Source organism: Gadus morhua, chromosome 22 (assembly GCF_902167405.1).
Source record: "Gadus morhua chromosome 22, gadMor3.0, whole genome shotgun sequence".
Taxonomy (NCBI): domain Eukaryota; kingdom Metazoa; phylum Chordata; class Actinopteri; order Gadiformes; family Gadidae; genus Gadus; species Gadus morhua.
In genome coordinates, this window is record NC_044069.1 from 9605606 (window position 1) to 9633241 (window position 27636).

Sequence of the window (27636 nt, forward strand, 5' to 3'; positions counted from 1 at the left end):
GCATGGACCCATGTCTTGCTATATGATGTCACGGCCCATGGATGTTGGGCCGCTGCTCTGACAAGCTGTGCTACCTGCTCAGCATGGGGTCAGAGGGTCGGAACCAGATATTGAAGAGGCTTTCATGAGGTCGATCACGGCCTATATGTGGTGGGTTTAATACCTAACCTCGTCATCTGACCTGGCTGACTCCGAAAGAAAGTCTGCAGTAATATATAAGGACTAAAAGTGTCACTATCAAGTAATATCAGACTGAGTTCTTCAACTTTTAATACAAAATGGAAGAGCATACAAATAACTCAACATTTTTATCTTACTACTAGAACCAATGATGTATGAAAATCAAACACTGGAGGACTGAAAGACTATTATCTTTCTATATACATAGGAGTTATATATCATATTGTATTTGTGCATGGTAATAGGGACCTTCAGAATGGTTTCAATCACAGTGTGAAATATGCTTATTGAGGTTAAAGTTAAAGGGGCATTACTGCATTGGGGAACTTTTAAAGTATTTGATAGTACATTAATGCCAAACAATTGTTCAAGAATCAACAGATACTGTTCTTCAAACATTAACAAAAGAAAATGGAGGGCATTCATCTTATTTTTTTTATAAATCATTGACCAATGATCTGAAGAAACTTTCAACAAGACAAGAGGACCCCTCGGGGTCAATGAAGTCGAAGAACGCACAAATCACCCATTTGGAACCAAATCGAGTATTGCCGCTATACAGCCGAGTCCCTCCCCCACTTAACATCTGATACCTCCTTATCGGTCCACACAGTAGACCTGCTTGGGGGGGAGGGGGTAGTTTCGTTTTTCCTTTGTAAAATCCCAGCTCGCCCTCAAAGTCTCTTTAACCACGAGTCCCTCACTCCCTCCCTCCCGCTCTTCCTCCTCGACCACGGCCTTCGTCTTCCTCCTCAGTCCTGCTCTCCGTCGGGGGTGTACGGCGGGTCCTTCTCTTTGGCGGCGGGGGTGGCGGCGGTGCTGCCGGGGGCGGCGGGGGCCAGGAGGTGCATCTCCCGCACACTGAGGATGCGTGTGAGCATGCCCCCCAGGGTGGCGTCGTCTAGGGGGGTGCCGGAGAACCACAGGGGGCTGTTGGGCACGCAGCTGCGCTCGGGGCGGAGGTAGAAGACGTTGCTGCGCTGCTTGACTGTCTCCGAGCTGGGAGAGAGACAGCGAGGGAGAGGGGAAGACAGGACGTTTTGGTTCCTTAATTAGGGCCCAGTCGATAAAGGAGGTGAAAAACCGTATCGGTTCTGAACACAGCCCCTAGCAGATACTATTTAGTCATCAAAACAGGAATTTCAGATACATTCCCGTGTTTCTCAAGAGCAGGGAACGTTGAAGGACTGCCGTGGTTTACTTTGCCAATATCAAAAATGTCTATTTATTTGTTGACTTTAATATTTGTCATGAACGATTGTACCGTCATGCTACCGAAATCAAATTATTTGAATCGGGTTACCACCTAAATTAAATAAAGGTAATCTGAATAACTGAAATGTTCCTCAGCAAAGTATTTGCACCACGCATTTAAGATTCATGCTTACACCACATAACATGCATATACATTACTCATAATAACTCAGTTTATTATGAGTAATGCATATACATTGGTAGTCAAGGCGGGGCCCTATTGTTGCTGGGGCGGCCGCCTTAACCGTACAGTGCTGGGGGGAACACTGAGTACTGATCTAAACGAGGGGAGCTTGCGGGGTTTCCCCGGCAGAAGCCCAGGGGCCGGCGCTCCTCACCACTTAGAGAGGTAGAACTCGTAGAGGCGGACGGGGCAGCGCAGAGGGTTCTCCTGGTTCTCCTGCATGTCCAGCATCCCCTCCTCCTCCGGCTTACTCCGCTTGGCCGCCGTGGCGTCCGTGTCTGGAGAACACACACACACACACACACACACACACACACACACACACACACACACACACACACACACACACACACACACACACACACACACACACACACACACACACACTTAGTATAGATCAGGTAGACAAGTCAAGGGAGGTCAGTGACTCACTTTGTGGAGGAGGATGGAGGATGTTTACTTCACAAAATGAAATATCGAATACACGATACAAATGTGCACAATAGTAAAAAAAACCTTTCCTCACGATTTTGCGTGACAAGGTAAAAATCCTACAAACATCCCACAAATTGTTGGAAGTTTGCACAATCAGCACCATGTAGTGGTCAAAAAAAGAATATGATATACAAAATATAATTCTAATCATGAAAAATAAAGAAGGAAAATCAATACTGGCATCTGTGCATCGCGACGAGATCGGCACGCAAAACGTCACAACCCTAAGCCCTGTGGACTTCTTTACCCGACGGTGGATACTTCATGGAGCTGGCGATGTTGGCGGGCGGGTAGAAGCGCAGGACGATGGTCTTGGTGTTGTCGGGGTTGTTCCGCGAGCAGCGCATGAAGTGTGCGAAGGAGAGGCGGTGGTGCTGCTCCACGGTGGTGAAGCCCAGGAACTTGGAGCAGAAGAAGAGCAGCGTGTTGAGCAGCACGATGGGCGAGTACGCCCCCAGCTGCTTGCAGTCCCACAGGTACTCCTCCTCCACCCTCGAGTGGATGTAGCCTGGAGGGTCACCGGGGAGGGTTAGTGAGGCAAGTCAACTCACTTTTATTGATATAGCAGCACACTATATAGCACACATAATTATGACAGAGCACAGAAATACAAGGACTCAGCTGCCTAACAGTTGAGATAAGTCTAGCAAATAAAAAAGGGATTGGAAATGCAAACAAATACAACCGAAATATGAATATAATATTAAAACACAACAACTAGCATAGTTTGTTTAGTGGATGAACCCTGGAGGGTTAGTTAAGGTGGTAGACCGGGGAGTAGCTAGTTTAGCGGACGTACCCTGGAGGGTTAGTTTAGGTGGTAGACCGGGGAGTAGCTAGTTTAGTGGACGTACCCTGGAGGGTTAGTTTAGGTGGTATAACGATGACCGGGGATACGGCCCAAGCAGAACTTCTGCTCTACCATAATAGGAGGTTTTGGGTTACAAATGGAGAAGAAAGTGAGGCGTTTTCCTGCGTACCGCTGTCCGATATTGACGGCTTGAAGTCCTTCAGCAGTTTGGTGATCTCCATTGAGAATTTGCCGTAGAACACGTCTGTGAAGATGTTCTCCACGCGACTGTTCTCAAACAGGTGCTGCGGGAATAGACAGGGTTAGGGTTGCTGCGGCCTATGACCGTGGGCACGGTAGAAGCAGACACGAGATCAATGTTGAAAATGAATTCTGTGTCCATGATAGCATTTGCTTTTTTGTCCTGCGTCTCAACTCTATGGGTCATGAGTCTAGTGCTAATACAAATTTAAGCATGATCCTCAATCAATTTGCACATAAAAAAACGGCAGAGGCCGACTGGCAGAACCTTGTTTGCTAGCGGTGTGCGTTTTTTTTTTTTTTTAATTAAATGACCCAAATGTGGACATGGCCTCAGAAGCCCATTGCTCCCGGTACGTCAGGGCGTCTCACCTGCTGGATGCCGAGGCAGAGGTAGAACAGGCTGTCTGGCTGGTAGGGCTCTCCGTTGGGCCTCTTCAGCTCCACGGCGAAGCGGCTCAGGCCGTAGCTCAGCTCGGTGGTGGTGCAGCGCAGGACGTCCTCCCTCAGCTCTAGGGGACGAGCTACCGCAACAGGAGACAGAGGAACGGTATACACGCTTGTCGGCCTTAAGAAACTGGGAGAATATAATAAGAAGGGCAGCGACCAACGTCCTATTGGTTGTCTCTTCCCGTCACTTTTGAGTGCGTACTAGGAGGGGACTTTATTTGCATTAAGCAGACGTTTTATTTTTTAAAGTGACACACGGGCGGCAACAGAGTCAACCATGCAAGAGCAGTTAGGGTTAGGCGTCTTGCTCAGGGACACATCGACACTCCGGGGATTGAACTAGCAACCTTCCGGTTACACGCCTGATAGGGAGCAAGTGATCTGGAGATTGCGTTGTGGAAGAGGTGGAGCGACGCTACAGTGCGGGCCCCCCGCCCCGTGGGCCTTCCCCCCGGCCGACTCACAGTGGATGCGCGGCGTCGGCAGGTCGGGCTGGTCCCGTCTCCAGCGGACCCATCTCTCCCAGGCGTCGATGCCGTACTTGCTCTCCAGCTTGGGGGCGCGGCTGGCCTCCGCCAACGCCGCCTCCGCCGCCGCCTGCCGGCCCTGGGGCACAGAGAGAGAGAGACGTCTCAGACCACCGGGTCAGTGTCTCCTCCGCGTCGCACCGCGTTGTTTAAAGGTGACATCTTGTACCACCAGTTGTGATTAGGGTTAGGGTTAGCCGTTACAAGCTGTTTTGAAAAATCTGCCTCTTCCGACGTCACGAGTGGGCGTGTCCACCTAGATGTATGCCGGATAGATGAGCAACGTTTGCTACAGTCCACTGGGTAGACTGGTAGCCTGATCTATCCCGCACACATCTAGGTGGACACGCCCACTTGTGATTTTTCAAAACGGCTTGTAACGGCTAATCACACTCCCACCTGCTGGTATAATATGTCCCCTTTAACCATGTGTTCTGGAGCGTGCCCTACCCTCTTCTTCTCCCGGGCCTTCCTCCGTCCTCGGGCAGGAGCAGCTCGCCGCTTCGTCTCTGGCTGTTTCGTCTCGCCTAACCGTGCCGCCTCCAACTGCTCCAGGGTTTCTACGGGGACAACCGACAGAAAAGCCATCAGTTGACCTGATATCTATGATCCGTCACAAGTTATAAAGTAGCACTAGTCAAGATGGTGCTTGATCGAGCCAAGGTGGGAAGCTCTGGAATTCTTGAGGGTAGGATGATCGCTCGGAGTCTCCAAAAATGTCAATACAATTACATGGTAGTATTTTTTCAGGAGAATTTCAGAGTACAAATGTCAGGATAGGTTGTTCAGACATACGCCCCAACAGGAGAATATCAGGACTCCCGTGTATGGCTGAATGCAGCTATGATGACTATCTTGAAGAATAACTTTTTTTTCTCCGTACATTGGGAATGCCAAAGAAGCCATTCTGGACAACGATACAACTCTACATCGTCAAAATTCACCTTCCTCCAGGTAAAACATCAGTTCCTTCTTCCTACTATGCCTGCCCCCCCCCCCCCCCCCACAATCAACCTATCGTAAGTCTGGATCCTAACTCCGACCCCACATACCGATGGGCATGTCTTCCTCAATGTCCATTGGGATAGGTTCTGGAGGTGGACTCTCAACAGGCAGCTCGAAGGAACCCCCGACAGGGATGTCTGTGATTGGCTGCAGCTTCTCCTTGGACAGAGCTCGGTTGTCAGACAGCAGACAAATGGTGGACGGGGAGTCTTCCCAACCGCTCAGAAGACTCTCTGGAATCTCTGGGTCTAGATCGCTGCTGTAGTTGTTGATGTACTCTAAGGGATGGGAGAAGGACACACAAATAGGTCAATAAGTATCCAAACACCAGAACAACAGACATTTATTAAGCAAGCATTAGCTTTTCTTTACCCTAATTGAAATCACTGTAGATTAACATCTGACTCCGTTTGTCTACAGAGTAAGGTTGGGCATCCATCAATTCATCTGTCACTACACGTTAAGATAAACAGTCATTTAAGGTCAAAGGTGACGTTCAAACCCCTAGCCCGGCCTCACCGTTGAGCAGGTCCAGCCCGTCCTTCTCCTCGTCCACGGCTCTCGTCCTCTTTTCCGCCTTCTTCTTCCTCCCCTTCTCCCTCTCCTCCGGCGCCCTGCCCCTGCCCCTGGCCTCCTTCTTGGCCCTCTCCCGGCCCTCCCGCTGCTCCTGCACCTCCCTCTCCTCCTGCTCCGCCACGATCTCCGCCATGAGGATGAGGTCCGCCTCCAGGGGGTCCGAGGGCGTCTTGGCCTTGATCTGCCGGATGGTCTCCACCACGCTCTCGGCGCTGTCCAGGGTCACCGGCAGCAGCATGGGCACGGGGAGCTGGGGAGCACAACATTCACGTTGAGGCCATTAGGGCACGCTTTAGTCTAGAGCGAATAACAACGCTTAATGCACATTGATACACACCGGCGGCGGAGTCAACCATGCAAGGCGACAACCAGAAATGTACATGTCAGTTGGAAACAAACCTCATAATTAAATATAGAAAGTATCTTTACATACACAAAGAGTAGAATATATGGCCATGGTGGGGATGGGAGTGAGTTAAACTATTTGCCCAGAACGGGCCCATGGCATTTTTTATTTGTATTCATCTTAATTATAATACTGTCCTGTAACATTTTTGCTAGGAAACCAATATTTCCTGCCTTTGATAGATCAAGTACCGTCTGGTCTCAGAAGGTACTTATCCTGGTGAAAATAATCTCAAAATAGAGTCATTGAACTGGCTTAAATCTAAAGAGATTTACAAGGGCCACTGACAAGCTTCCACAAGCCCTGAAAACTCATCATGCAATGATTATTCGAGCAAAAAACTGTGTTTAATGGCAACTCCATCATAGAGAAGAATTCAGATTCAGGATGAAAACAGCAGCAGCCCTTTGGCGTGGAGGGGATTCAACCTACCGGGAGGGGAATGCTCATGGGCACGGGGCAGTACTGGCTGTACATCGCCATGGGTACCGGGATGTACACAGGGACGGGAACCGGCACCACTATCACCCTGATCGGTTCATCTGCAGAAAATCCCGTCATAAATCGGTTATCTCATTTTATCAGTCGGCTGCACTTCAATTCAGCACTTTGTTATGAAAGGTGGTTTATGTGTGCATGTGTTTGTGTCGGTGTCTTTACCCGTCTGCACTTCAGTGTCGACCATATCGGGTTTGCATGTGGTTTCCTGGTGCTGTACCATTGGTCGACACAGCAGGGCCTTGTTCTTGAGGATCTTAACCGCAAGGGGAAGCACCCTGTCTGTCTGGGTACCGGCCTAACACAGGAGGAATAATAGGAACAATGAGTCAATAGCTTTCCAGGGACAGTTATTAGTTAGTTGCGATTTGAATGTTCTAAAAAAAAAAAAAGGAACTACTGCCCCCTATTGGGTACTGATGGTTTCAGAGCCACAAAATAGTCTAACAGTTTTTATTATCAGGTATTATTATTAATGAGTACATTGGATAAAGGCATTATGATTGAGTGAATGGGTTTACAGGAGAGCCTTTATAGAAGACATTAACCATCAATATATATATCTCAACTGCAGTGGCGTAGGTGAAAGGCCGATTCATTTTCAGATGATATAACGCAATTTCTCGTTTTTCATAAATATATATAAAATAGTGCTGTCAAGAGATTAAAATATTTGATCGCGATTAATCGCATTAATGTCATAGCTAACTCGCGATTAATCGCAAAAATATATATATTCTAAATGCCCCTTGATTTCGTGCTGCTAGCCTTTTAGTGAGATCAGAGAGTGTTGAGAAGGACAGTAATAAAATATATTTGGTAAGATGGATATAAGAAGAGCGACCCGCAGTGAATTCAACCCGGTCCACTTGACATCGGGTAGGTCCATGACAGTGGTAGGCCTACCGTAGCCCAATAGCCCAGGCTTTTATTTGTTTCAATCACTGAACTTTCAAACAAAACTCTTGCTCAGCAAGGATGAAAAATACTATAACATTCATTATTTAAACCAGAATGAATATTCCTACCGTACTTGGGCCTATACACATTACCGAGCTATCGAATTACGCCTACACACACACAGACACAGACACAGACACACACACACGGTGGCGGAGTGGTAATCGGGAGAGTTGGGAGAATTCCCGGTGGGCTCGGCAAACATAAAGGTGAATTTTGCCGAATAGAGATTTTATGAACAATCGAAAAATGACCAGAAATGACAAACATTAGCTTACATTTCCAAGTCTCTTCATTTGAAGTCTTGGCACAGTGCCTGTGTGAGTTGAGCACAAAAATACATTAACAAAATACAACAACAACAAAAACATTCACTTTGGAGTGTATTGTGCGCCCCCCAGTGGCCACACATGTATAAACACAGCTTTAAATACTTTATTACATAAAGCCAAGTGATCTTCATGTCAATGCATTACCTTGTAGCGCAGGGTTGGCCTGCGTGGACGGCCGGCTTGCCAGAGAGATGACGTTTCCGATGACAGGTGTTGAAACCGACTCTGAAGACGCCAGAGCCTCGGAATCTGTAAGATGATGAAAGAGCAGTAACATAAAAACAACTTCACTTTCTCATAATAAAGCAGAACTGAGGCAAACTGCCCTAACCAGCATGTTTCCCTTTCGTTTTTCCATTGTATGTACCCCTGTTTAGCCCAATTGAATGTCTACATGTTACTGAAAGCAATTACCGTCCCTTGGTTGTGTGATCATAACGTTTCAAGTGTAGGATGTGCACACACAGGAGGGATATTGTTGTGTTGCGACACAATATTATGAATCACTATCTCAGTATAACATGAAGGAACTTATTGCGAGTCACCGACAAGCGAGGGGAAGTAAGGGGAGTTTGGCGAAACACGACGAAAAGCATGACCACCTACTCTTGGTGGGCGTGGAGTCCGGTGTCTGTGCACAGCAGAACTTAAGCATACACGTTAGCCGGCAGAAGCGTTTGGGCGAGCCCAGCAGGGGCAGGGTGGTGGTGAGCCTCTCCCGGGCCCCACACGTGTCACAATTGGCGAGCTGAGGAGAGAGCGGCAGGCCGGATAAACAGTTTCAATCAAAAACATGACCTCCGGAATTTAGAATGGGGTCTGTGTCTGCGTCAGTCAGTCTGCGTCTGTCTGCGTCAGCATAATCAGATGCAATCATGAATGGATAATGAATAGATTGATTCCAAAGAAAGTGATTTCCCAAAGTGCTTTCCCTGGTACTCAAAACCACATAATTACGTACACCTCATCAATCCAACGCCCCCGAGCCACGCTCCCATGCCCCCGGTACCTGTTGGTCGAGCAGGCTGTACTTGTTCCGGCAGTGCTCGGAGCAGAACTTCTGCACCTTGCCCGAGTAGCGGGTGCTGACCAGGGAGCGGGCGATGGAGAAGCAGAAGGCGCAGCAGCGGCAGTGGTTGCCCCACTGCTTGGCCAGCTCGTGTTTATACAGCAGCTTGCAGCCTGAGACCCAGACAGAGAGAGAGACATAGAGAGAGAGACACAGAGGCAGAGAGACACAGAGGCAGAGAGACACAGACAGAGAGAGAGACATAGAGACAGAGACAGAGAGCGAGACATAGAGACACAGAGAGAGACAGACAGACACACAGACAGAGAGACAGAGACAGAGAGAGAGCCACACAGAGAGCGAGAGACAGACAGAGAGACAGCCAGACAGAGAGAGACGGAGACAACGAGAGAGACAGAGCGAGAGAGAGGGACACAGAGAGAGACAGACAGAGTCACACAAAGAAAGAGAGGCAGAGAGAGAGTGGACGGGGGGAGTGTTGGAAGATTAGTAAGGACAATCAATACCAGTGTTGAATAATTGCTTCCGTTTTGTCGATAATGTTCAAAGTGTGTGCAACGGGGTATCTCAATCTCCATGGCACCGCACCCGCAGGCCAGATGCCTGTGAGCTGTTTGAGATTGAGATTCGTAGAAAATGTATCCCAATTAATTGAACGTCAAGTGTATATTTTAAAAAAATGACAAAGCAAAAACACCTTCAAGTACCCGAAAACAATATTTTAATTTCATCTGGGTTAGGTTCTTAAAAAAACAAGAACATTATTAAATGGCTGAAAAAGAAAGCCGTAGCACACGCACGCACGCACGCACGCACGCACGCACGCACACACACACACACACACACACACACACACACACACACACACACACACACACACACACACACACACACACACACACACACACACACACACACACACACACACACACACCGGAGCTCGATGTGACCGCAGCACACGATAAGAGTAACAGCACCAGGAGGGGTGGCCCACACATACACCGGCCTCTTCACCTTCACTGCAGAAGCTGCAGTTCTTGGAGCCGATCCTCTTGACGTCTGCCGGGACCTTCAGCAGCTTGCAGTATTCACACCTGCTCAGCGCGCAGTGCAGTGTCCGGAACTCCTCCGCACAGTCTACGCCACACAGGAACATTATCTTGTCCTGTAGGCCACACACAAACACGCTAAAGGAACCGTACTGCAAGGTGGACGAATATCTCCCTGAACGTTAAGTGAAGCATCATCAAAGTTCAAATTGTATATATTTCATTACATTATACATAGTATTTATGGTTCAATTAGGTTTTTGTAGCACTTGACTTGAATAAACACAGAGCAATTCAATTGAAATATATATACAGTATAAGTGCCGTCAAGCGATTAAAATATTTAATCGCGATTAATTGCATTAATGCCATAGTTAAGTTTTTTTCTCTATGCTAAATATCCCTTGATTTCTTTGTCCCATTCATTTTTCTAATTTTAATGCTCTTATCAACATGGAGAAGTGCATCGGCTTGCCTTGTGCAAACGTTTTTTTATTGATAACAACATTGCCATATACTGCCATATCAAAACAGGACGATCCAAAAAAAAAAGCCTATAGTGCAATTAAACGATGAACATACAAACATACTGCCTTGAACAGAGCAGTCAACCTACAGCTTCTTTGTTTTTTAAATAAATAAATTGCGTTAATCGCGCGATAAAAAAATTAACGCCGTTAAAATTCTGCTCTGAACATCGAACGGTTACCAAGAGGATAACTGAGGCAGCAAACAAACCTTTTCCTGGACCACCTCCGGGTAGGTGGTGATGGCTCGCTCGCATATTGGGCAGTGTAGCTTAGGCACGCCGCTCTGCGAGGTAGCCTCCATCAGGCCCGATGTGGAGGTGGAGGTGGTGGTGGTCTTGGCTTGGCGCGGGGCGGCCATGCAGGGGTTAGCGATGGCGGCGATGGCGGCGGCAGGGACGACGTTGCCCTGGTTTGAGGGGATGGCGGTATGGCTGACTGTAGGCCCTCCTTTGGGGGTCTTGTGGTGGTGTTTCTCCTGTGGAGCGTAAGGCCAACACCGAGGGGAACGGTTAAAATCATAGACGCATCATAAGGGGTTACACTTTATAATAAGGTGCCATAATAAATAGCAAACTAGTCATTACATAACCCTTTGTTAATATTTGTTAATTGTTACTAAAATATCTATGTGGCACAAGTTAATAGTTTTTTTTCACAGACCACAGAGTGTCGCTGGCCGTGTGTTAGGGTTGGGTTAGGGTTTTGCAAACAACTATTATTTAATAAATTACAAAAAAAATATTAACTTGTGCCAAATAGAAATTTTAGTAAAAAGTAATAAATATTAACAAAGGGTTAGGTAATGACTAGTTTGCTATTTATTATGGCACCTTATTATAAAGTGTTACCATCATAAGGACATATACAGCGCCCTCCATAATTATTGGCACCCCTGGTCAAGATGTGTTCAACTTCTAATAAATTCATTTTTTTAAAAAAAATAATATAGGACCACAATGAAAGAAAGTGTAAAATTCAGCCTTTAATTCAAGTCCATTTATTCAGTAGGAAAAAAAATCCCACCTTAAGAAATGATTATTTAACATCAAATCATGTGTGCCACAATTAGCACCCCTGATGTTAATACTTTGTACAACCCCCCTTTGCCAACAAAACAGCACCTAATCTTCTCCTATAATGTTTCACAAGATGGGAGAAAACAGAAAGAGGGATCTTCGACCATTCCTCTTTGCACAATCTCTCTAAATCGTCCAGCGACCTGGGTCCTCTCTTCTGCACTCTCCTGTTCAGCTCACCCCACAGGTTTTCAATGGGGTTGAGGTCTGGGGACTGAGATGGCCAAGGGAGGAGCTTGATTCTGTGTCTGATTAACCATTTCTGGATACATTTGGCCATATGTTTAGGGTCATTATCTTGCTGAAAGACCCAGTGATGACCCATCTTCAGCTTTCGGGAAGAGGCCATCAGATTTTGATATAAAATGTCCTGGTATTTCAACGCGTTCATGATGCCATGCACCCTAACAAGGTTCCCAGGGCCTTCGGAAGAGAAAGAGCCCCACAGCGTCACCGATCCTCCCCCATACTTCACAGTGGGCATGAGGTACTTTTCTGCATACTCATCTTTTGTGTTCCGCCAGACCCACTTAGAGTGTTTGTTGCCAAAAAGCTCTATCTTTGTCTCATCTGACCAAAGCACACAGTCCCAGTTGAAGGTCATGAACCGCTTAGCGAACTCCAGGCGTTTAGGATTTTGAGTGAGAAAAGGTTTTTTCCGTGCATGCCTCCCAAACAGCCCGTTGGCATGTAGACAGCGCCTGATGGTTGTTTTGGAGACTTTGTGACCCCAAGATGCTACCATTCCTTGCAATTCTGTGACAGTGAGCTTTGGAGATTTTTTTATTTCTCTTACCATCCTCCTCACTGTGCGTGGTGGCAACATGAAATTGCATCCTCGTCCAGGCTTGTTTACCACTGTTCCAGTTGTTTGAAACTTTTTGACGATTCCTCTGACAGTAGATATGGGCAGGTGTAGGCGAGCGGCTATTTTCTTGTAGCCATTGCCTGATTTGTGAAGGTCGACACACATCTGCCTTACTTGAACGGTGTGTTCCTTTGTCTTTCCCATGTCGAAGAGAAATGGCCTCTGTGGCACATCATATTTATACCCCAGGGAAACAGGAAGATATGAATTACTAATTAAATGTTCCTACATACTCTGATCAACTTTGTACTACTTTGTAACTACTGTAGAAATGACAAATACTTGAGTTAATTTTTTTTCCTAGGAATTGTTAGGGGTGCCAATAATTGTGAACAGGTGATCTTATGAAGAATAATTATTTCTTAGTCAGGGATTTTTTTTGTTGAAGGTTACATTTGTCTAAAATTTTCAGTGTGAGAGTATGCTTCTGCAATAAAAATTGAATTAATTTTTAACACATCTTAACCAGGGGTGCCAATAATTATGGAGGGCGCTGTATATAGGGCTGAACGATCTATCGTTTTCGACCGAAAATCGCGATCTCAAGCATTACGATTTTGGGATCGTCAAAGCTGCGTTTTTTTTTTTTTTTTTTTTTTGCAATTATTTTGATGCTGATGAGCCATTGAAGCAAGTTTACTTAAGAAAGAGGGCTCCCTTTTTATTTGACTTTTTTGGTTGTTGTTTCTTAGGTACTTGAATAAACAGTCTTGCATTTGAAATCTGTTGCCAGCAGTTTTCATTATTGCATTACCTTAATGGAATTCATTGGTTATATTAATTTATACTGAAACTTGATTTAAAGAAAATAAATCGTGGTTGAAATCGAAACCGCAATCTCTACCAGAAAAATCGCAATTTCAATTTTTTCTTAAAATCGTTCAGCCCTAACAAAATATTAATATACCATTTAGTAACTAATAAAGTAAAAATAAAAACCAAATCCATTTGTCCTGCCCCGTTACCTGGAAGCCCAGCACGCAGGGTAAAGAGCAGAAGTTCCTGATGGAGCTGTCGGACATGGCCAGGTGGTATGCTGGCACCTTCAAAGACACACAGTTGTTGCACTGCATCATGGTACCTATGGCAACATCCAAACGACAGAGGTTAAAATCAGTAAACGCTGGTCAACACATTAGGAAACGACATTCCCATCCCTAAATGTGACCATTATGGCCCAATCAACGGTACATACAGTAATTAAGTATGCAGGTATATTAATAAGGACTATGAATTTATTGTAGATAAATAAGCCTTTTTAAACCAAAGGCATTACGTTTTGAATCTGAACAGAAGTCTATTTAGCAGCAGTTTTAAGGTGCGTCTGAATTAATTATGTCTTGACCATGGTTAAGGACCAAGAGGGCTGCCCGTTGTGCGAGGCCCACGTGCAGTTACCCGAGGAGCTGATCGACTGGATCTTGTGGGCCAGCAGGCAGCCGGTGGTGCAGAAGGTCTCCACCACGCCTTGGCTGTTCTTCTCCTCCACCATCTTCGACAGCGAGAACATCGCCGCACACATGGCGCACGGATGGGGGGTGTTGTTTTTCTGCAGGTCAAAGTCAATGCATTGGTAGAGCCCGTAAAGCACAGTTAAGGGCTGGTTGTGGTTCCACATCGACGCAACGCCAGGAGCACACAGATGCTTCGACACAGCCTTGAACACGTTTTGGGTTCTGCGTCGGGTTTTAGTGAGAGGACCAATCACAGCCCTTGCTGCTGCGTCCCCTCGTCGCAAGCAAGGTCACGATTTTTGGGAGGCGCACATCAGGCCCTTGCGGTGGACGCAAGGAGGGTCCGCAAGGAGGGTCCGCAAGGACGTAATGGGTCCGTAAGCCCCTTGCGTTGCGTCGACGTGGAACCATAAATATGCCATTAGTCTCAAATGGCATAAATGACCACATGTTTGGGCCTGTGAAAATGACATCCCCTAAACCCTCTAAAAAGTACAATGGGCCACAGAAGAGGGATCCATCCCTTGAAGGATGGATCCCTCTTCTGTGGCGCATTGTACTTTTTAGAAATAGATTCTGAATGGGCAGGTTAAGTAGGGATAAGTTCTAAGAAAACATTCAAAATGTGTTATTTTTAGAGCTGTCAAGCGATTAAAATATTTAATCGTGATTAATCGCATTCATGTCATAGTTAACTCTAATTAATCGCGATTAATCACAAATTATTTTTCTATGCTAAATATCCCTTGATTTTTTTGTCCCATAATTCTTCTCATTTTAATTCTCTTATCAACATGTTGAAGTGCATCGGCTTGCCTTGTGCAAATGATTTTTTATTGATAACAACATTGGTATATACACTGATCAAAACAGGATGATACAAAAAAAGACCCTATAGTGCAATTAAACGACTGTTTTGAACAAATGTCATTTGAACACAGCAGTCAGGCTACTGCTTCTTTGTTTTGAGCCAAAGAAAAAAAAAAAAAAAAGTTTTTTTTTTTTTTTTTTTATAAAATAATTGCGTTAATCGCGCGATAAAAAAATTAATGCCGTTAAATTTGGTTTGCGTTAACGTCGTTAATAACGCGTTTAACTGACAGCTCTAGTTATTTTGGCACGGCTCTAAAATATGCGCGTGTGTGGAGGCACAACAGATGATCAACCGCACCCTGCCAACAGATGATCAAGCGTCCTCCCAGACGACCAATTAGAAGGGTGCAATGTCACACACATTTCTTTGTGGGCCATTTTCTACACATGAAAATAGCTTCTAGTGTGGAACAGACACACACACACACACACACACTCATAAGCAAGCTCTGTGCTCACACCCCAACACACTGCCTGACCCCAAATCATTGTATTTCTCATCAGCCTCTCTCTGTCTCACACTCTCTCTGTCTCACACTCTCTCTGTCTCACACTCTCTCTGTCTCACACTCTCTCTGTCACACACACACACACACACACACACACACACACACACACACACACACACACACACACACACACACACACACACACACACACACACACACACACACACACACACACACAGACACACACCTCTTTGTACTTGGCCAGACAGGCGTCGCTGCACATGTTCAGGAGGCCGCCGGTGGTTTTGAGCACCACGATCTTGTTGGCGAAGTGCTCGCCGCAGACCCTACAGGTGCTGATGTTGATGTTGTGGGCGAAGCGGAAGCTGTTGAAGCAGACGTTGTTGCAGATCCGGTGGGTGATCCCGTTCAGGGCCACCTCGTGCTTGGTTTTCTGCGGAGGAGGAACCAGGAGTAGCCCATTCAAAATCGTGCAATCACGATAAGAGCACAGAGTCAAGGTCTGTGTACTGAAGGAGTCGAATTTGAAGTAGGGGGAGCGCATTCAAGAGCTTGCAATCCCGGTAACAGCGTAGCGGTACGGTGGGTGCACTAGAGTAGAACTTGAACTAGGTGGAGCCCATTCAAAATCTTGCATTCAAATAAGGAGTGTATAAACTATAGATGTAGAATATGAATTTGAGATTAAGCTTCAACAAACTAACTATTAAGCCTCATTGATACTTCTGCATTGAATAGTCGCCATCGCCAAGCCGTGGGTCCCCACGTCACAACCGGCGTAGCCCTAAGTGGCCTAAGCTCCCGCCCACATCTCCACGGATGTAAGCTCATGTCGCTTACGCAGAACAAAAAAACTCAAGCACAGGTGTACCAACTAACAGATCACAGCGGCTATGGTTAAACAAAACAGGGTGTGAGTGAGTGAGCGAGTGAGCGAGTAAGAGTCTCCAGCCTTACAGAGACGAATTTCTTGCACACGCTACAGGTGGACTGGCGAGGAGCGGGGGCGACCGCCTCCTGGGACGTGTTGAAGGCGGCGAGGCAGGCCGGGCTGCAGAAGTCCCGGACTCCCGTGGTGCCGTCGATGGGGGACCGGATCAGGTCGGCGGGCCTCGCCACCGCCCTGGAGGAGGAAGAGACGGGCGTTACGAACACACAAGGCTGCAGGGGATCCAGGGGGAACCTAACCCTACGGTCACACTACCTCCGCCCGTCGACGGATGACGGCTTTTTGACGCATCCATGTGATATCCCGGGTTGTATTACAAAGGCATTGGACAGTGTATTTGCGTGTGTTTGCAAAACGTGATCTGATTGGCCGACGGATCCGTTGGTGCCTGAAAAGTTGAACATTTCTCAACTTTTTGATGCAGGCCACGGAGCCGACGGAACAGACGGACCCACAATGCATTTCGAGAGCGGCCCGTCGACAAACGCATGTAGTGTGAATGTAGGGTAAAAGGGAGGTGTGTTGATTCGTTCACACTCTCAATATTTATAAAAGATAAATCAAACGTTATGTTTTTATCTAATTGTTTCTTTATCTCATATATTTCTATCCTATGCGTAACTTAATCTTCATAAATACGTGAATATATTTTTGCTTTTCAAAGTGTTCCCTTCTGATGCATGTCAACCAATGGCGGGATGTTAATAGAGCTAAATGTGTTTGAAGGGAAATCACTTCCATGTTTTGAATTTTATTAACCATTAAAATTTGTGTATGGAAATGGTGTTTTTTTTTAAATGGTACAACTTGAAATGTCATATTTGAATTTCATTGAGGGGAATTCAAAAATAATAAAGTCAGGTGACCTTCTTTCGAAAAATGTTGGATATGCTAGGAAAGCATTATAGGAGGGGAAGCAGACGTGAAACATTTAACCTCAGGTCAAATAACACAGGACATACGTTTAACATTTTCTTAAGATATCAGAATTCAAAATGAAAAATGTCATTTTTTGTTGTCAATACTTTGCCCGTTTACCACCACAGCTCGGGTTAGGGCAGTTTTAAAGTGACGGCGCCCTTGCGGCCAGGCGTGAAGGGGACTCACTTGCTGCAGTGGTGGCAGATCTTGCCTGCAGGCTCCTGGGGCTTGGCCGAGAGGCAGGCGGGGGAGCAGTAGAGCTCCGGGGACCCCTTCTTCTGGTAGGCGGTCTGGCCCTTGATCATGAAGGTCTTGCAGAGAGAGCACACCACGTACAGGGTGGAGGGCCCGTGGCCGGGGGGAGTGGGCTTCGCCAGGGCTGAGGCCGCTCGCGACGCCAGACGCGGCGGGTCGGACTTCCCCTTCACGGAGAACACGGAGCTGATCATCAGCTCCTGGGAATCAAAGTTTGTGTTGAAAAAACACGTTACAAGTTTCAAGTAATACTATTTTCTTTTTTTAATGACATTATCCCGATTCCACTTGGAGTCAAGCAGGTGTGTCCATAGAGGATTGATGGAGAAGGATTTTAATATTTTTTTGTCTTCCATTACCTACACCGAAAAACTCAAATTGGGGGAGCATTGCATCCATAGGAGTCGTTTTCGCTTGGGACGCGTACCTACCAGTTTTCATCAAGATTCATCTTGTACCCACCAATTATTAAAAAAATTAAAATTGACTCGAGTTGAATTCAGTAAAAAAAAAAAGATAAGTTCATAGCACATATAATTCTTGACAGATGCCAACAAATCAACAAAAAGTCTATCCGGATATGGAACACAGCCATACTGCTATTAGGTAGCCAATGGGTACACAATTCTCTGTCAACAGTTTAACAATTTTAACATTGTTATCAGTTCTTGGATGGGGGACGGTTGGGTGGCACCCGTCTGCCAATAGAGCTTGTTACTTTTAAATGGGAATCGCACATGATTGGATGAGGACATAATGTAAGTTATGCAGCTGAAAACAATGTGCCTTCCCTTTTAAGGACTACCTATGCAACCTGACTGTTTTGCTTCAATGGACAATCTGCTGCAGTTGCCGCCTGCATTTTAGGAGAGGTGGAGGTAACGTATTTATATTTATTTTTGACAATTAGTAAAACCTCTTGTGGTAGTTTTGACCGAGGGCAGCGAGCAAGTTATCTTGATAGTTTCTAAGTTCTATCATTGAAGTTGACGCTAGCCAACATTAGCTTCTAGAAGCCAGGTAGACCTAGCCTAGCTGCCACAGTAAAGTTGGAACCGCCGGCTGTTTGCGATGGCTGCTAGAGTGTAGCTTACTTCGGAGTTCACAGCATTACATCATTTTATCATCTTAGATGCAGTCAGAGTTCAGATGAGTTCAATAGGGACGGTAACGTTAATGCTACTCTACCCTCGCCCAGTCTTCCCATGTGTTGACTTTTTAACAAAGTCCAGTGTTTCCCCTATATGCATTCAGCAGCGTCACACTGCGGCTGCTGGATGGTCAGCGCCACTGCAAAATAAAATAAAAAATAAAAATGTGCACAATGATCCGGTCTCAGCAGATACCGTGACCGTTGTTACGTCATATTTGAAAGCTCAATCTGTACATTTTTCCCTAAAGAATCTCAATAGAAGTAACCATTTAAAGGTTGTTTATTTTGCACAACTCACAGCACCACTGCTACAAAAGATTCGAGAGGAAAACTGCAAAGTCAAGTTGTTGGTGCTGTGACATTTCATTTGCATGTTTTTGTTCGTAAGCAATTAATTGCAGCCTGTGGCTAACCTAAAAAAGCTTCTTTGATCAGAGAGTAGATTCAGACGGGTGAGCGAGAAGACTATGTCTCCAAGCTTGTTATTAATGGGCTAGTGTTACAAAATTCCTAGTGTGTAGGCCTAGTGGTTATATTTCTGACACGGATGCCCACTCATTTGATTTTGGTCCTTCTCTAGGCCACCCTGTTGAGCTCCAGACCTGCTGCAAGTGCCTTTGTGTGGACTGAAAATAGGTGGGTGCACTACGTTGTTGTGAAAATGCCAAAGTAAGAACTCTGACCAGATAAGGATGGCAATTCAGCATATTTTTTAATTGATTGCAAAAATAACCCAGAAACACAGCTTTTTGATTGCAAATTCTAGCAGAACACTAAACAGGTACTAAATACTAACAAACGTAAGCCTATTGCCAATTCTGCCTATTAAAATGTCCCAAACAAATGTGCACGCCTCTCCGATGTGCCAATGAAGGCAGTAGCTATTTCCTTCCTGGTTATTTTTTCTAGCTTCTCCCTGTGGACATGGCAGACTGATACGCTGTTGAGTCGTGACTGCGACATCGTGGAGCGGAGCAAAGTCTTCAAACGGCGCAGCGCACTGAAGCTCTGTTCAGCTTTGCAAGAAGACACTGGGACCACAAGCAACAGCCTAACGAGAGCCTCCACTTGGGGAAACAGCCGCCTAACTTCTGGTACCATGGCCTTTAAGATATTACTGACTTCCTGAATAGTATTGAACTTGTTATTTGCCTTCAGCATAGCTAGTTGCACTGGCAGCAGCTGTGCATCCAATTCTGGGTAGAGCTCTACTACCTCGCTAATTTCCCCAGACAGTAGCTGTTGCTCCAACATGGCCAAATTGCCAAGGCTCTCCTGGTTGAATCTCTCATCCAGCTGCATGCCTACCGTGTCGATGGCAGAGAAAAACTGCACCCTGAAATATTCCTCTGCAGAAGACGAGGTGGGACTATTTGCAGGCCCATCATATCGGTTTGAGGGTTTCCGTACATGTGGTAGATTTATTGGCTGCAGATCGAGAGATGTTGTGAATTCCACAGCTCTCGAGTAAAGCCTCATGAATGTCTCGCTCGTTCTCTGTGCCACAAACGCTTTCTTTGTGCAATCGACAGCCTGTAACATCGCTCCAATTGTTACTGCTCTCCCATGCAAGCTTTTATTGAGACCTTCAAGTTTCAAGAGAATATCCTGCCCAAGTAGAAGGCCAAGTACTGCGTTTCCTTTCTGGAGCTGGTCAAGAAGGCAACTTGCTCGAGGAGCTAAGACTTCCTCTTTCGCTGAAGCCATCTCCTCCAGTGCAACCAAGACCACCTCGTATTGGGTGAGGACAGACTTGATCGCTGGCGTTCGCACAGTCCATCTGGTGGCACACAACGGCTTAATGGTGGTGAGTGAGCCATTTTCAGATATGGCTATCTGTTTAAAGATGGTTTTGAATTTCCCAGACTGGCCAAACAAACAACCCAGGTCATGGATCCACTGGAGAGCATCACTCACAACTGGTGTGGATGAGCAGGTTGCTTGTATGACCAGGTTCACACACTGAGGACCACAGTGGACAAAACTGGCAAGCGGCTGTTCGCTTCGGACCAAAGCTCGCATCCTAGATAGGTTCCCTGACAAGTTTGCTGCTCCGTCATAGGTTTGGCCACGAAGACCCGAGAGTGGAAGATTGAGACGGAGCAGCACATCGGAGGCAATTCTCCAGAGATGCTCGCCAGTTGTGGAAGAGGCCTCGTACAAGCCCACAAACTCCTCCCTTGGCTCCAGCTCTTGGTCCACATAGCGGAGGCAGATGGAGATCTGCTCAGTGCCACTGACATACTGTGTTCCATCCATTATAAGGGAGTACTGCAGCACAGGTAAGGCAGAAATCTCTGCGGCTATCCCCCCAATGATAATATTACCCATGATGCTCAGTATCTCATTTTGGCTTTCAGGGCTTGTGTAGGAATGCTCTCTCTCCAGCCAGCTTGCCAGGTTGGGATCATCCTCCGCCTTATCTCTGAGATAACTCTGGAAGTTTCCGTCCTTCTTGGAATGGCCTCTAAGAGCCAAGCCCTGTTTTGAGAGGTACCTCACAGCACCTACAATTTGTAAAAGCGCCAACCTGGCTGCCTCTTGAGCCCTTGCTAGAGGGCTGCACAGTTGAATTCTAATAGAATGCGGTATGTGTGGCTGTGTATTCAGAGCAATCGCATGTGCCTTGCAGTTTTGGTGTCTGCTGAAAGCTTCCCTACTTTTCTTCCAGTTTCGGAACCCTGCCGAGATAAATGTTTGTTCAGCACATTTGGCCAATGTTGATTTTTGCTTTGCAAAAGCAGTCATGCAATGGAAACACAAAACCCCCTTCACTTGCTGGCTGTAATGCAGCCAAGGGAATGCTTGATACCAACTATCCTGGAACTTTAGAGTCCGATTCAGCAGTGTTTGTGGTTCAATTTCCCTTGGACTGGGCTGGTACGGGCCATCCAAGGGGTGTTCAGGGCGGATCCCCTCAGTTTGAGTAGCTGACTGCTCCTGAAATATAGTTCATTAGTTGTAAGTGATTGGGTAGCAGCTTTTTAAGTGTAAATAGTTCTGTGCGTAAATAGTTGTTAATAGTTAAAGTAAGTGGTATCTTTGTGGAGAGGTCCAGTAGGATTGAGGTCTGCATATTTGGTTTGTCTATGTATGGCAAACAGAATGCAGATTCTAATGTTGACTTGTTTTAGAATCATTGTTGCTGCCTCTCTGTATGTTTATTTGAATACGTTCAAGTTTTTCTCCAGATATGAGCGGGCCTCACCTCGTCATGATCATCTGCCTGTTCCTGCAGGTCTCTGTTTATTTCAGATGGACCTGGGTCCTGTTCCTGGCAGACCATGTAAAAATTTAATGTAACTTGTTTCAATGTACTTTAATGTCACAGGGTGAAAAATAGTTGTTCATTACCCTGTAGTGTTGCTTGTTTTAATGGAAAAAAAAATCTGTCCATTAACAAACAGGTTTGTTTTTCTAGGGTGACTGAGTACTGTGAGTGGCCAATAATGTAAAAAGAATTGGTCCAACAACCCAGACCTCGATCTCCTTGTGACGAGTGCATCCAGAAAAGTTACAATGCTAATTTATTGGGCAGAACTTTAGGCCATGCTCTTGGCCTGTTAACATGCTCAAAATGTCCTTACAAGCACTATGTAACAAGACTCAGCTCCCTACAAGACACCTGTGTGCATGTACATCTTTCAGAACCTTTAATTTCCTGCACTAAAGGGAAAAATCCTCATTGTATCCAGCAATTCTGAAAATGCACATCCAAATGCGCCCCAGCACATTTCAAACCAAACTGACGCCCATGATTGCATCACAGTCCTCCCAGAGAGATGTTTCAGAATGTCCTACCTTCGGGGTCTCAGGCTCGTCTTTAATGTCGTCTGTGGGAGCGGAGGAGGAGATTAGGGCCTGGTTGTACTCCTCGTCTATGGGCTCGTCCTTCACCGTGACCTGGCTGGGCGAGGCGGGGTCCCCGTTGGGAGACAGCCTGGGAGGCCGGGTCGCGGCCTGGAGTCTGTACTGCAAGGAAGGAAGAAGGCCAGCCGGATGTGAGGAGGTGGGTCTCAGTGCCCCATGTGGGTCTTCTTCAAACGCTTCTCTCTGTCCACAGTGACTTAGTGACTAAAGGCCAATTTCCACTGGAATCGGCACGGAAGCGGCACGGCAGCGAATCGCTCGCCGAAAATAATAGAAACCATTAAAGTGAACGTAGGCTATTCCATTGGATACGGCACCGGCACGGAACCGTCCCCAAACCGGCACTTCGTTTACGATACTTGCCTCTTCTATTTCTGAAAGTTGCCGGTTCGCTGCCGTGTCTCAGAACACGACTACAGCCAATCAGTTTGCCTTTGCGCATGAATATTCATGAGCTCACATCGATCCTTATGCAATTCACAGGGTATTGCAATATTATACAGTCTATCTATGGTATGGTATCAATAGCTAATCAGTGGCAAAGAAGAATTGAAAGTCCGCGTCGATGCCTCGCAAGTCCAGTGTCGCGAGTGGACGTTGCCATGACATCTAGAAATCATAGGTCTACCGTATTTAATGGGTAATGTGTATGGTTGATTATAAGGTAGGCCTATGTATATATTATAATGTATATTATAATATATATGGTTTGAATATAACTTGTGAATAATATTGTATGAATACTTATTATAATTATGCACGTCTTGAGCCATCTGTCGGAACGTGTCCGTGCCTCTTCCAGTGGGGATTGCAGTACGGAACACAGCCGCTTCGCTGCCGTGGCGCTTCCGTGCCGATTCCGGTGGAAATTGGCCTTTACTGTCCTCAGTTCTTACGGGTATACACAGTATATTTTTCCGGTTTTGCTGTTGTTTTTAGTAAGGTATGTTTGTATTGGTTTTTAGTTCGATTTTGTGTTCCCGTTTACTTTTTATTATTTTCATTTGGCGTTAACCTACATGATGTGTACTATTTCAACAACATATTTTGTAATGACTATGTTAGTCAAAAAGGCTATTTTGTTTTTCCTTTTATCACGAAAAACACTTTATAATGTTTTTGTAAAGTATTTATTCATTTTGATATAGGTCACCAAAAAGCAGGAGTTATGGCATCTTGCGCTAGGATAAGTACAGGTGTATTGAACACTGGGGATAAATTATCAAATAAACACTGGTAGTGCTTCAACTAATATTAAGTCATGAAATGAGCTAGATTAAAATGAGAGACATGTTTTCCCCCCCTCCTTATTTCAGAGTCATTCAATGTTTTTCCTGAGGAAATGTAAAGTGCTAAGTATACCATGCTAATGCACTGAATGAATTGGGTTAGCTACTCATTGGCAAACAGTCAACTAATGAGCATTCCATACTCACATCATCCATCGCAACTTTCACTACTTGAATGTTGTTCCCCATCAATGACAGCCCAGTCTCCTTCTCTAAGGCTAGAAAAGAGAACACACAATTATGATTATTGTAAATACAGCCACAAATGCTCCAAATATAGTGAATGTACTTTTAGAATATTTATATATGCATGCTTACAATTGTACTCATGGCAAAGCTACAAAAGTTGTTTATTAAAAACACAATATGAGGGACATTACACACAGGTAAGCCCAGCTAACTTTTAACCTCACACAACCCTACCTTTCACACCTACCTATCCACCTACCCCAACCTATCGCCCACACACACACACACAAAAATATTTTACCTCTCCCCATCATGGTTTGGCCACTGTTTTCTGAGTCCGACATGTTCTCCTCCTCGTCTTTCATCTGAGCCTCCTGTTCCTCTTGGTCCACGGTCCCCATGTCCATGAGCTCGTCTAAATGATCTCCCCTGGCTGTCCCTGGCTCCTCCATGTCCTCCATTAGGGTTTGACTTTGTACATCTATAGAACACTTTATGTCCGTTTTGTCCTCTTCCTCGTTTTGTACATCCTCAACAGATGTAGTCATGAGCAGCTCCTTCTCCTCCTCCTCCTCTTCTTTTGGTACAGTGTCAGGGGAAGTAGTAAGGTGCTCCTCCATCTCCTCTTCTTGTGTTACATTGTCCACGGCTGTAGCTGTGAGCTCCTCCGCCAAGTCCCCCTTCGACTCATCGATGTCACACGTTCCCTCTGTTGGGACCACTGTCCCTGTGGCGGTCGTTGGTGCAAAGTCAATACTTATCCTCGTCTGCTTTGCCCTACTTTGAGAAGCCTGCGACTCCCTCAACTCGTCAGTTGCCCCGGCGTCCTTCTGCTCCTCCTCTTCCCCGCCCTTCACTGTGTTTTCGTCCACCTCGCAGCTCTTGTTGGGCCCGTCTGCAGGAGCCTCCATCGCCGGTGAACCTCTCAAAGGCTCAGGAATCCCAACTGAGCAAGTATTCGGGCTCTCTGGTATCTGACAGGGCTGAGCGGTCCTAAGAGCTCCTGGATCTACTAGGCTTCAGGAATTTCCATCCGATTGCCTGCCTGCATACACACACACACACAAAAATGTTTAATCATAGTTAAATCAGTCTATAAAATGTTAAATGCATCACCTACTTTTGTAGGCAATACGCCATATTGGGAGCATCAAGGCAGTTGTATCAAACGTGTTTAAGAAAGTCCCTGAAAGAGCCTAAAGAACGACCCACGAGTGATGCACCTGTTGCCGCTATCCTAGATGCTTTCTTCAAGTCTGGAATCCTGAATGGTTGAGCGCGTTTTCCGCCAGAAATGTCTATGTTATAACTTCATCATAAAACAGGTCATAAAAAAGCATTTTAGGGAAGCTAGCAGGTACGTGAGGGAGGTGTTAACAGAGATAGACACCACTGTTTTCTGTTTTGCAAAGTCTGGCAGGACTCATAATTAACAAATAATTTCAATAAGAATCACAAAAAAAGCACCATAACAACAAGCCCCCCCCCCCCCCCCTTGCTACCAAACATCCTTTACGTCCCAGTGCTCCTAATATGGCGGCGCACCCTGCGATGTGACGGAGCGAAGTCACGCCTCAATCCTCTCCAAGTTAATATCTCAACTGCAGCATGTATAAAAGCTTGCCCACCTCTATACGAGCAACACAGAAACGCTGCAACAGTTATCACCCAGTACGGAAATAACACTTCAAGATTGCTTGAAGCAGCAGGAGACGATCAAGAGCATCATGAGCAGCACATCAGCCCATGAAGTCGACCTGCACGCCCCTTATTGACGATCGCAGTACTCCGGGGTGGTGCTCGGCAAAACATAAATATGAGTATATACTTGTACAAAACGTTCGCCATGCATAACACGCATATGAAAACGATTTTAGAACGGGGTTCCCCTCTATAGGTGATATGGCCACACGACACGTGTGGGCTTTGGTGGATGTAAATATACTGCTACAAAATAAGCTAACTTCTGATACTAGATCTGCAACCCGCTCTACACCAGTTTATGGTCACTTACTCAGCTGCAATAACTCGATCGTGTCAGTAGGTTAAGAGGGATGCAAGTTTAACTATATTTATAAGTTGAGGTTTGTTACCTTCGTTTTGAATGCTTCTTGAATTCCGACGCCACTTGAAACACAATAGCTTTTACTTCCAAAACGTGTAAATTGTTCAAACAACCACCTTCTCAGTGGTCGTTTCTGCAGAGCTCAGTGTGGTTGATCTACTTTATGTAATGTGGTTGGCCGTGTGCGGATAACACACTGCTAATGTCTGCATTGGAAGGTTTGTAGCCAGAACCAACATGGAGCCTGTTCCTTTCTGGTTAACCTGGGAATTCTGGGTAAAATGAGTTACCGCGGGATACGGATATGCAACACGGTGTTGAGCATGCGCTCTAGCCTCAGTAGCGCCACTGAGCTGCTGATGGGAACCTCCATACTCCCAGTGGCCGGTGGCCGGTGGTACCAGATGTGTTCGGCTGCCAGATCGGCTCGGGGTCCTGCGCTAACAGATGACATATCGACATTTGACGTATCGACACAAGCCAACCATGGACATATTATAAAAGAAGCCAACGGACAAAACGGAAGGGTTGTTTATAAACGGTGCTCAATCAGTTTTGGTTTTCATTTCATTGAACGGAGCCCGTTCTCTCACAAAGCCATTGGAAACATGTCTAAAAGCACTGATGAATGCATATTTTTATTTTCACATATGTTAAAGTAAGGATTGGTACTGTTAAAGTTAGATATCAAGACAGTATTTTCTAGTTTCTATTAACTGAAAATGAAGAACATGGACAGTCATATGATTGATGAGATTTTATTTGCTCATACAAAACAGAATAAATAAGACAATACATTGATACAACTGAGGAAAACCTAATTGTAAATCCATAAAAAACATGTTTAGATCCCATGGTGAATTGATGATGAATTCATGAATGTGTTGATATCCTATTCCTTGAATTTTTTTTATTTATTTTTTATGATTTTCCAGATGTTCAATGAATTGTATCCTTGCCTATACAACTAATAACAATAAAAAATGTAACATTTTCCTCGTTTCCATTAGGGGTATCTTTGCTCTATAATTTAACAAACATCTGTAAAATAGTAAAAATGTCAAGGTAGGCCTATAAGAATGTATATAATGTGTTACCACATTCATGAATATATCCTCAATTGGCCGTGGGATCAAAACATGATGTTTTCATGGATTTATATTGAGCTGTATGTGTGCATGTGAATTGCAGTGTATGTGTTTGGATACACACACGGGCACGCACACTGACATATTTGTATATTATTATATATATTTTTATTAATGTGGCCTGCAGTGGCGATATCGCACAGGTGTATTCCCACAGGCTCTGAAAACAAAAGTCATCAAGCCATATCTAACTTACCATTTTTAAGCAAAATCATTGAAAAAGCTGTTCATCAACAGCTAAATAACTATTTCAATCACTGGATGTGCCAAAATTGTCTTCAATTGAACAATGAAAAAACTGAAGTAATGGTCTTTGGTGCAAGGGATGAACAATTAAAAGTCAGTGCACAGATGTTATGTTAGAAAGCACACACCAAGACAGAAATCTTGATGTTGTCATAGACTTAGACATGAATTTCTAAAACCACATTAAATGCCATACTGAACTAACTGACTAAGTGTAAATGTGAGATGCATTTTTGACTGATAGATGCTTCTGCTTAAATTATTTGGGGATTTATAAATAACA

General features: G+C 45.3%; 1 protein-coding gene across 2 annotated transcripts; it reads right to left on the bottom strand.

Moving 5' to 3' along the window:
* Positions 1-253: 253 nt before the first annotated feature.
* Positions 254-26244, bottom strand: LOC115536292 (zinc finger MYM-type protein 4). 2 transcript variants are annotated; one of them, XM_030348091.1, is made up of 27 exons: positions 25988-26244; positions 24196-24939; positions 23853-23923; positions 22348-22518; positions 17325-17593; positions 16226-16391; positions 15495-15701; positions 13870-14020; positions 13437-13552; positions 10736-11002; positions 9963-10113; positions 8928-9100; positions 8525-8666; positions 8063-8167; positions 7865-7902; positions 6789-6924; positions 6561-6670; positions 5820-5972; positions 5666-5747; positions 5194-5424; positions 4592-4701; positions 4079-4220; positions 3537-3688; positions 3094-3208; positions 2361-2621; positions 1773-1896; positions 254-1179 (listed from the first exon to the last, which is right to left on the bottom strand). In XM_030348091.1, exons 2-27 carry the CDS (start codon positions 24803-24805, stop codon positions 933-935), a joined length of 4500 nt encoding a protein of 1499 aa, XP_030203951.1. In that variant the 5' UTR covers positions 24806-24939; positions 25988-26244; the 3' UTR covers positions 254-932. The 2 variants fall into 2 exon arrangements, with proteins under 2 accessions (XP_030203951.1, XP_030203950.1); XM_030348090.1 differs by having other exon boundaries at positions 5666-5972.
* Positions 26245-27636: the final 1392 nt, after the last annotated feature.

Bases quoted from the DNA above. Each gene is read 5' to 3' on its own strand.
- LOC115536292 (XM_030348090.1), bottom strand. From the start codon at position 24,805: ATGGAGGCTCCTGCAGACGGGCCCAACAAGAGCTGCGAGGTGGACGAA. The intron at 8,168-8,524 runs GTAGGTGGTCAT...ATCATCTTACAG, and splicing joins GGACTCCACGCCCACCAAGA to ATTCCGAGGCTCTGGCGTCT. The intron at 1,180-1,772 runs GTGAGGAGCGCC...TCTCTCTCCCAG, and splicing joins GAGTTCTACCTCTCTAAGTG to CTCGGAGACAGTCAAGCAGC.